Source organism: Neltuma alba, unplaced genomic scaffold, assembly GCF_004799145.2.
Source record: "Neltuma alba isolate B1F8T4 unplaced genomic scaffold, ASM479914v2 tig00012515_pilon, whole genome shotgun sequence".
NCBI lineage: Eukaryota > Viridiplantae > Streptophyta > Magnoliopsida > Fabales > Fabaceae > Neltuma > Neltuma alba.
The window spans coordinates 405,225-416,614 of NW_021636982.1; the positions used below are offsets into that span (position 1 = coordinate 405,225).

Here is an 11,390-nt window from a genome sequence, read left to right on the forward strand (position 1 = left end):
AATAAGATACACAACATTTATTATATATTTATTACATTTCTTGTTAAGGGTAAAGTTACACTGTTCAACTGTTGTAGGCATTATATATATACAGCCGATGATTATTGTTTGCCTCTTGCTAATTTCCTTGTGGAGTCTCCTTAAGATTTTTGTGCTTCATTATATGGTCACTTCGGACATATACTTAATTAGTCTTCACGAGAGATGATGAAACCTATTGGAGGCTATAACCACGCATATTTAATCGAAAGTAATAGGTGGATCTCATGATGGTTGCACTTAGAGCAGTGTTTAATTTACTGCAGAATGGTGGACTTTGAGCTAGCTAGGATCTTAATGTCCACCGCAAAATACAACTATGTTCTAGTAAGAAACTTGTTGGATATGAGCAGTCTATTCCAGAAGAGGAGTATTTATTATTTAGCCTCACATTGTCCCCACTATTATTAGTCGCTTACATTGATTATGTTTTAATCAAATTAATCATTGTAACCATCAAATTATGAGAAAAAGCTGTCTTAAGTCTAGCCACTTGGTAATTTATTATACCATAATTACCTAGCATCATTGATTCTTCTGCTATATATGTTGATTGGAATCAACACCAAAAACACTAAGACTCGTTCTGCTGCTCTCTAGATCACCCTCTGCTTCTCTCTGGCTTCTATATTTTCTATCTGATATTTCTGATCCCTCATTAATTCAGCCAGAAATTGTTTTATTTCAGTTGATCATACCGCTACATCAAACTGTCTATGATGTGGCATAATCATTTTTAATTAAAGACAGTGTTTGGTAACGTGATTTAGATTATTTAAACTCCTTATTTGGCAAACAACCAAGGTTCAAGTGCCTCATGGGCTTACTTTTATTATTTTAATACATGAGCCATTGCATCAAAGACCTTCTTTCTGCACAACTTCCCGCCTTCATAGGTAACCACTTTAACTAAACCCTAGCTAAGGTGGCTTAATGGAGAATCACAAGTGAAAAAGCTTTCCGTTGATCTAATCATTACTTTGTTAGAGCGTGCTTGTGTTTCATTGATTGAGAAAACTTAGGAACTGCATAATTAATTCCAAGCAACTCATGAAAATATGGAGTTAATTAATATATCTACAGATAACTCCTCTTCTTTTCTCAAGGAATTCTGCAGATAAATCTATATTCTGCTTGGACTTGGGAAAATACGCATCAGATGCAAGTTGATAGGAGTTTGTCACCTAACCATAATCAAATTACCAAACAAGTGATAATGAGAGAAAATCATATATTACATAAGCCCATGATCATGCTTAAGTCAACTTCCCTTGGTTGATCAAGACACCTAGAATTTTAACATCGGAATACATATGAGCTAGTCTCTTCTTAGAGTCTGATTAATATAGGGACTAATAAACTCAAGTTCTTCCTCAACATATTCACACACAAACCCCACAAAGCAATCCAGCATCACTGAATAAGATTCAGTAAATGAGTACCTTCAGGACTCTATAAACCTTCACCGATGATGCTGCATCGATTACAGTTGAAAATTGAATCATAAGATCCAAGTAAGTTGATATCCTTAGAGAGAACCTCTGAGTAAACACTGCTCCTGAGGTCCAGATCCTACTGAAGAGATCCCGAAATAGGGTGGCATGAACATGTTTCCATTTGATGAATTGAAAATCATTGGCAGGGACTCGTACGGTAATTTTGAGTCATACTCCTGTTTAACCATGGTAGAGAAATTTGGATTCTTAGGCAGATCATTCACAGCCTTCACTGAGCGATCAGGAGAAGAAGGTCTGTGACTGCAGTCTGATGTGCAGGAGATGATGACTTGGTTTCAAGGTTGACAATTGTGATGTCATGGATGCTTGATCTCCTCTTGTCCTTGCCTCCAGTAAGCTGCCGGATGAAATACTTCTGAGCATGACTAGCAACCTGAGTGGGAGTCCTTGTGGTCACAAAATTACGAGATATGTTTCTCCAGTCCCCTTTACCATACTTCTTCAGGCCCAACAGAAATTGCCTGCAAAGTTTAAATGAGTCAGCATGAAATTTACACTAAAGTTGGCAAAGAACACAAACTGGACGATAGGTAATTATGTATAGTACTCTTGTGACAATTACGCAGTTATCTGAATAGTTTTATAATCGAAACTCTTGTTATGGTTATTACAATTTAAAAGTATTCCCGAACTTTCTCTGAGTGATCTAAAAGGTGTAACAACCTCCTACATTTGGCGGGTGCGTTTAGAAATTTACTATGATTGTGCTCCCACAAATGAATCCATGTAGGGTACTATCTCTTTTTAGTTTCTACTGGTTGACTTGACCGGTTTGAGTCAAGCTGCTAAAGTTCAAGACTCAAAGTTCAAGTTTCAATATCAGGGATGTGATGAACAATGATTTAACTAAGGATCAGCTTTGAAGCACCAACATCTTAAGAATTGAACTAAGGAGGTTGATGATGTGAATTTATTACCTGTGCTCCTCTTCAGTCCATGGCACTCCTTTTTTCCTTTCCTGCTCAGATGGTCGAGTGGAAGAACCCCTTTTCTCACCAACAGTATAGAATGGCTTGAAATCCTCAAAGCCTTGGTTATTGGCCCATTCCAAAGTGAAAGAACTGCTATCATCATACTCAGTGACTGGGATCAACCCTGCCTCTATGACACTAACATCTTCTTCAAGTTGTTTGTACTGCCTAATCACATCTCCCACTGTCTTGCCTGGAACCTTAGCTGCAACTTTCAACCAACGATCTGGAGTATCTTTGTCGTACAAGGCCAAAGCGTCCTCAAACCGCTTATTCTCTTCTGGGGTCCATTTCGTTCCTTTGCTCTCTTGAAACAACCAATTCGAGTTTTCAAGGTAAGAGGCTGGAGAAAAAACTTCAATTCCCCTATTCATTGTTGTGGCTAGACTAATAGTCGCACATGGCAAGCGTACAAGAAGTCAATACAGGAAGTCCCTCCCTCTTTGAAGTTTTCTTCAAAGAGAGAGACGACACAGAGAGGAAATGCAAAGAAGTGGAGCTTGCAATGGCCAAAGAAGCATTATATCAAATAACATGAATACAGAATCTTCGGCCCTTTTCACGTACACCGACAACCTGAAGAATCTTGGAAAGGGTTTTTCTTTCCGAAACCCAAGGAAAATTCCGGATTGGACAGTTTAGGGGGGGGAGCATAACCCTAATAAACCTGCTCAGATCTAAAATACAAAGAAATCAACACACAAAGCATCAAGGAGAGACAAAACCCAGGTTAAATTTTGACAACAGACGCAGAATGAGCAGGGAATTAATTGCAAGTGACACCCAGTTGATAAAAGGCCGTGAAATGAAAGAAAGAAAAAGCAGAGTGCGAGGAGGAGAGAAAATCTCTCAAAAGAAAGGAATAAACTTTGAAAGAGGAACTGAAAAATGAAATATGAGTACGGAGGAGAAGGGGCAGAGGAGGTAGTACAGATATAGTTATAGGGTGAGAGGGTGCACAGGAAGGGGGTGTCAGGTGTTTGTAGAGCTAGAGAGAGAGGGGCCGATCTGTGTATGGAACAGGGAAGAGAGGAGAGAGGGGAGAGAGAGGGAGGTCAAAGGAGCAGAGTTGTGATTGGCGGACAGAGAGTGCTTGTGGGCGCTGAGAATAAAGAGAGAAAGAGAGAGAGAGAGAGGAGGAGCGAGAGTGACATGTTTCGGGTGGGTATTGGGTAGAGACAGAGAAAGTGTAGACTTTTGGAGGGCCAAATTGGTAATGCAAGGCAACAATGACAGGACTCAGGAGGAGCCTTCTTTTTCAAAACAGGAGAAATATAATAATTTAATGTGTTGTTCATTGGGAAGACTAATAAGCTTTGTCCTTTGTGCTCATTACTATGGTTCCTGTTGGAATTCGTCCATTCCCCTGTTTCATTTCCAGATTCCAACTATTGCTATCACTTTGCATGGGGTCAAGTCTTTTTCATCATCATCTATCTTCGTGTCATATGTTTCGAAAAGTTACCTGCTCTGTTCCAATTCCAAACGAATGTATGGTGATTTTTAACCATCTCACCAAAATTTAGTTATTTTATTAAAATAATCTTTAAAATGTGTCAATAATTTTTTTTTTTGGTTAACAAAATGTGTCAATAATTTAATAATACTAGACACTTTCTTCAAGTCCTTTTGAAGTGCGAGGTTACAAATTTGACCCCAACTCCTATAAATTAACATGATTTGAGAATGCAAGTTTCTTATAAAGCGTGGCCTAGTCCTATATAAAGAGTAAGAGCAAGGGCCCCTTAATTATTCTTATATGTATGAAATTTAACAGGTATTCACTCATTTTTTGTAACACAAAGGGAGAGGTATTGGCCAGAGGAATAAGGGTGTGTTTGAATTGGTGATGGCAAAACTGACTTTTATTCTAACTGATTTTTATAACTGAAGTTAGAGTAAAAGTCAATTAGTGTAATGCAATTTATTTTTAGATATGTGCTTATAAAAAGTCAGTTGGAAAAGTTAAAAATTATTTAGATGATTAATAGAAAAGTGAGTTTAGTTGTAAAATGACTGAAAATGGCATAACTTTTATTGAATAGTAGTGCTTCATATTTTATATTTTTAATATGGTAATAGTTAAAAAAATTACCTTAAATTATTATGATAAAATAAAAATAGTTTATTTGTGAAATTATAAAATAAAAAATTTGTTACTGAGAAAAATTTGAAAACACATTGTAGATGATTAATTAAATATATATAATAGACAAACATGAATATAAATTAAAAGTCATTCATCTCTAATTAAAGTAAATGCAATCACATAAGTAATTAGATCGTAAGTTTTGCACAATTTGGTCTCTAATTAAGTCACGAACATGATTCATTTGTGCGGCAGATGTTAAACTTGACGAGGATGCCTCACCAGCTGTATAATTACTGTCTTCATCTATTACACTTCCATGTTCAGCTTGTACAAAGTGGTCATTAGTTGAAGAATTTTGCCTGATAAAATTATAGAAAGCCATTGTTGCACAAATTATGTAGACTTGTGTTTGAAAATTGAATTTGGGCATATCTCTTAAGATTGCAAATCTATTCTTTCAAAGCCCAAAAGTTCTTTTAATAGTGCATCTCAAACTTGAATGATAATAATTGAAAAGCTCATTCTCATTTCTAAATCCTAGGTGAGAATTGAAGTCTGGAAATTGATAGAGCTCACATTTGTGGGGGGCTAAGATATCCTGCTTGTGATGGATAACCAACATCAACCAAATAATATTTGTTTAGAAAATCATGACTCAATTATATTGAAGTGAAAATAAGGCAATTGAAGTTGAATTTAAAAATAATTGACTTGAAATTTAAAGATATATACCTTTAGGTGGATGAGGGAAATTCATGGATGGAGTCAAAATAGCAAAATGAAAGACACGAGCATCATGTGCATTACCTTCCTAGCCTGCCAACACGAACATGAAGCACATATCCCAATCACATACGACTATGACATTTTGACTGGGAAATTCCTTCCTCCCAATATATTTGTCTTTTCTGGCTTGACTAACCTTACAATTTACGTGAGTGCCTTCAATTACTCTAATGGAATCCTTAAAAAATGGGAAGTGTTGTGCATCATTTGCTATTTTTGGGTGACAATAAGAAAATACAGAATCAATTAGCTTGATATTTTCTCAAGATAAATTGAGGCAAGCGTCCAATACTTTATGAAAATACCGACTGACAGTTTCTCCTAAACACTAAAACATTTCTTGAATCATCCTATTACACTAGCCATGCGCAATTATATTCAAGAACATGACAACAGATTCATGGACACCTATATACTTAGAATTTTGTAACCCATGTTCAACCAATTTAGAGCATAACTGATGGGATGTCTCTATTTTCATTCGAAACATAGTCTTAGACCATCCTTCATGCCTATGCAAAAGTTCTTGTACCCATAAATAACCTGTTTGTCAACTAGTTCTACATGGCCGTTTGCACAGAAAAGGCATCACATACTGACCCATTAACACACTTAGCTTTGATGATTGTGTTGTGTGTTCATGTAAAGCGAGAAGTAATTGAGACTGTTCATCTCCCCCATCATCACCCTAACCCTCGCCCCAACCCTCTGTTGAATTAGACATAGATTATGTAACCTGTGAGTAGTTAAATACTAAATGCGAGTAATATTTTCACAAAAAAGAAAAGATAATACACAAATAGTCATTAAACTTTAACATAATAATTAAACATAATCATTAAACACATCGTCGTAACACATAGTAACCAAATATATTAAAGTAGAAAAACATAAGTCATAATAAGTCACTCGACACAACTGGGTGCAGCATATGGCGGTGGGTTTTCAGTATTGTACTTCAACCAAGCTATTAATATCCCCTGATTTACTCTCAGACCTGCATATATGTCCTTGAAAGTCTTGTTTGCTAGAAGATTACAGTCGATGACATAAAAATGAGTGTCACTAGTAATTTCCTCCATACTCAGTAGATCAGTGGTAAGCTCAGTAGTGATATCACTATTAGACATTTTGTTTACTGCCTCTGCTATATCCTTTGAAGCAGTAGCAATCAAACTTACTGCATCTGCTATTCTTTTTGTCGATGGCATTTTTTGCTTCTTGTACTCATCAAACCCTTGACCTCTCTTCCTCTTCCCTTGACTTCCTAAACTACTAGGTATAGTGGGTGCAGTGTTTGATGTGTTTGCAGTTAAATTGATGCAGTCCAAATCGTCCGAAACTCCTGCACGGCATCCAGTGTCAACACCTAAAAGCTTGTCTTCACTATCCCCTAAACCTTCTTCTCAATCTATTGTTAGTCGGTACTTATTTGGCTGATCAACCCTTTGTGGCTGAGGCTGGGTCTAAGATGGTACCCATATATCCTCTTCTGATATCATAATGTCCTTGAATATGGTTTCTAATTTAGTTCAAAACTTTAACCCATGGTGTCTAAACTTTTGATATGCTGGATTTTCCTGCAAAATCAAAAATAAACCAAAGTTAAATCACTTCCAAGAGTATGATACTACTTATAAATTAACACAAGCTAGTTCATACCTGTTTTTTCCTCTCCCACCATTCATCATATGCCACCATTATGTTCCTTTTAGGGTCCTACCCTATACCGATCTCCTTAGTAATTAGTGATTCAAATGCCTTCTACATTTTTCTCAAGTTATCTAAACTATTTTTCAACTGTTTTTTTTTTTCATATCCTCTCCCTATCTTTTTATTGAATGCTTTGTGAATGTTTTCTCAACCTTGCTTTGTAAACGAAGATCCTTGATGATATTTGCTATCAATTTGGTCAACACATACTTTGAGAAAAACACCTATAGTGTTCACATCCCGATATGTTTTGCCTTTATCATTCCTCATAGTTCTTGTTGAAATTACATATGTATCAAACCCACAATTAGTCTGGAATCAAGCAGTATAAGCCCGCAATATATGTTAATCAAGAAGTGGATATCATCAAAGTTCCTAAAAGTAATTTACTTTCAAATTACAATGATGCATTGATATGGTTGTTGCATATTCACATTGAATATTGAAATTGTTAAACATAGACTAGTTTAAGCACAAAAAATTGTTTGGTTTGTACAATTTCTTTTTTTTAAAAAAACACTATGCTTACACTTTTGGTCTTTTTATTTAATATAATATTATACAAAATTTAAAAACAAAATAAAGCCATTGATCGGTTTATAAATGTTAAATATAAGTGCTACTAGATATAAGCATGAAAATATGATTGGTACTAAGGGTGGAAATAGGCCACGCAGCTTGTGGCTTGGCCTGTAAATGGCTTGGCCTGACCTGGCCTATTTAGCTATCAGACCAGGCTCAGGCCTATTTACTTTATCAGGCCACGCTCAGGCTTGATAGTAAGCCTGTTAGGCCTGTCAGGCAGCTTGGGCCTGCTATCTTTTTTTTTTAATGTTAAAATCATAAATTGATAGAAGGAACTTTACTATTCTGATTGGTTAATTGAGAAAACTCCATCCACATAAACGTGTTATGTAGAGCCTATTGCATGCGTCATTTCATTTCCATTCTCTATAATAAAAATAATTGATATATGTATAATGACATATATTTGAACATAGAAAGAATAAGTGCATTAAAAAAAAAGCATCATTCATTTATTTGATCCATGCTTATAGAATATATATATATATATATATAATTGACCTATTATGTTTTAGACCGTATATATGTGTGCTTAATCTAATTCTTATTATAATAGTTACTTAATTAATTTAAATAAATTATAATAACTATAACATTTTTTTAAAACAACCATGTGTAACAATAGGATCAAATATCATTTTGTTAATAAATTAGTTTGAATAAATAATAAATTTAAAATATAAAAGGGATTAAGGATGTTTCATATTTTAAATTAGATCTAGTCATTAACTAATTTTTATACTAGAGATGAGATGAAGTGATATTTTTTTTATCAGAATGAAATTATGTTTTCTAATAATTTTTCATATTAGATTTTTTTTGGGCCTAAGGGGACATGTTTTACAAATTGTGTTAATTTGATAATTTCATATTTTTTGTTTGTATTTTAGATGAATTAGGTTGAATTATTATAATTTTGAATTGATTTATGTGTGTTAAAAATTTATTAAAAAAACAGGCCTTTTAACAGGCCACAGGCCAGGCTCAGGCCGATTAAAAGGCCTTTCACAGGCCACAGGCTAGGCTTAGGCCAACAGGCCTCACCACAGGCCAGGCCTGTTTCCACCCCTAATTGGTACTCCCTCATCCTATATATTTCATTAAGAAATAATCAACTCCAGTATTTCTTTTCAAAATACAAAATCTTAAAATTCATTAATGATATTTAAAAACTTTAATAGAATAAAATTATTAAAATTTACCAATCTTGTCCATTTTATACTTCAACATGTTTCAAACAGAAAACAAATAATTTTGAATGATTACAATTAACAAACTCATTGAACAAATAACTAGTATAAACCCACAAATTTTTGAACCCATAGAAATCTCACACTGTCGGCATTAGGATGCCTCATCACAAATTGAACAGAGGTCATTCGCAACATAAATCAATAGATTTCCAAAAGTAAGATGCCATCACTCAGGAAATGCAAATGGTAGTTCATTAACAAAGTCACAGATGGTCAGATCCACAAATCAATCACACAGCCAGAGTCATTAACAGAGTCATTGACAGCCAGAAGGGAAATCGATCAATCAAAGAATAGAGGTCTAGATATGGTTATCCAACTACGTACCTATATCCCAACACTACACAACAGACCACAATGGAGCAATGTTGAAGAATCATGAACACCAGTGGCCATGCAAACGGAAGAAGAGACAAGGAGGACAACACTGATTTGGATTGAATAAAGGGAGGCAATGCAGACTGAACAAACTCCTGCCACGCTGACGAAAGAAGAAAGGGAAGCCTTTTCAAGTGTTTCGGCCGCGAGAAGTCCTAATGCGCTAGCAACAGTGATGGAGGGAGAAGAGCGGCTAGAGGGAAGAAGAGAAAGGTAGATCTGTTTTTGACGTCTGTTGTGGTGACAGTGATGGAGGGAGAAGAGCTGGCTAGAGCGACAGATGGAGACACTGGTGAGAGTGACAGACGGAGAGTTGAAGTGCCGAGAGTGAGGGAGGTAGAACCACGGCTGAATGCTTTCACAGTTTGAGTAGCACAAGCACTCTTTGTTTGAAGAGGAGAAGAGCTCGGTCAAATATAGGGGGTAAAATTGATAGGTGAAAATTTCAATGCTTATTTGATGCAATCCTAACAGTAGATTGCATTTTCAAATAGTCCAGAAGTTACTTTGCCAGCATTTCCAACAAATGTCATTTCCTCCCATAAGTCAGTTAGTGTAGAAGCCCATCCAAACAACCAATTAAGTTACAATAAGCTACAAAACTCAGTTTCACACTTCCGCACATGCTTTTGCCATCTCCAACGGAAATCCAAATGTGGCCTAAGAAGGACCCCAATCAGGTCATTGGAATAAAGCATGCTTTTGCAATTCTCAATAAATATGCTCGTTAGTAACCTTCGAATCACGCATCATTATCATTCTTATATCATCAACTGCACCGAACACCGGGTGGTTTCTATCATGGATGTTCAAGTTAGGATGTCGTCAAAGAGCTTCCGTGAAATCCGTGAAGATCTTTATTCTCCTAAAACTTTGACCCTAACAAAGGTCAAAGCCTTATTTGATGTCCATGAGTTCGGTTATTGTGCTTACCACTCTATTTCTTATCATGGGTCACTTGTATCTCAAAAGTTTGTTTAAAATATAAGTCACTTGTAGTATAATTAATGATCTTTTTCCAATTTTACCCCTATTAATTTAATAAAAAATTAATTAATCTCTCTCTCCATCTCTCTCTATATTTTTCATTTCCTATGTAATCCATCCCCTCCCCCTCTCTCTCTCAACTTTTAATAAGGGTTAATATGAAAACAAAAACTGGTTAATTTAATGTATTTCTTGATTTGCGGATTTAGGATACAAGTGACTTATAATAAGGAACAGAGTGACACCTTTTAATTTGTCAAGTTTCATATCTCTACCAACAGTACATGCTTGTTCTCTCAATTGGGCTGTTGGGTTGGGTCTTCCGGATTTGGGGCCTAACCGCAAGTAGGCTAAGTATAAGCTTCATCGCATTGGTCCACCACTTTGTAAATGAAGCAACTGAGATTTTGAATCATCATGATTACTGACATTGTGTAACTCCTCTAACTCAATCTTGCTATGGCAATTCCTATTTTTACTTTCTATTTTACATTTTCATAACGAATGCTTAAGTGCCTCTCTGTTTTAAGTAGTTCTTGGTACAGTTGGCAAAGTATCTGCTCCTAATGAGAAGGGCTATCTTCCAAAATGACCATACTGTTGATGATGGCCAGCACATGGGCCTTATGATCAGAGAAGCTCTCTTCACTTCCCTTCTTAATCAGAGGCCACCTTCTCTCTCTTTATGTCACTTATTTAGGTCAGTTTTAGGTGATTCTTGTATTTTCATTTGATATTATTGAATTCTTAATTGTTTTCTTGGGTTGTGTTTTGTGTTTCCTTAAACTAGTAACTTGCCAGTATTTTGTGTGGAATAGCTTTCTCTGTTACGAAGATGGCTAAAGGAAGCTGTCTCTGAAGTTACACAAAGATACACACACACACACACACACAGAGAAGGTGTATATATTTCCTGTGTAAAGTAATTTTTCAGTTTCCATCGTGGCACTCAGTCATTAGTGGAACCTCCAATTTTTTGGAGAAAGTTGCTGTAACTATCGTTTATAAGCTGCATAAGCTGTAGTTTGTTTTCAGGGGATGTATTCTAAAGGCATTTCTAGTGTTGATT

At 35.7% G+C, this 11,390-nt stretch overlaps 1 protein-coding gene and 1 pseudogene across 1 annotated transcript; both read right to left on the minus strand.

Annotated features, from left to right (window-relative positions):
* Positions 1-1,205: 1,205 nt before the first annotated feature.
* Positions 1,206-3,603, minus strand: LOC114727891 (transcription factor DIVARICATA-like; annotated as a pseudogene).
* Positions 3,604-6,310: 2,707 nt separating this feature from the next.
* On the minus strand, positions 6,311-6,887 carry LOC114727952 (uncharacterized). Its single transcript, XM_028914741.1, has 2 exons — positions 6,884-6,887; positions 6,311-6,750 (listed from the first exon to the last, which is right to left on the minus strand). Exons 1-2 carry the CDS (start codon positions 6,885-6,887, stop codon positions 6,311-6,313), a joined length of 444 nt encoding a protein of 147 aa, XP_028770574.1.
* Between the last annotated feature and the right edge of the window lie 4,503 nt (positions 6,888-11,390).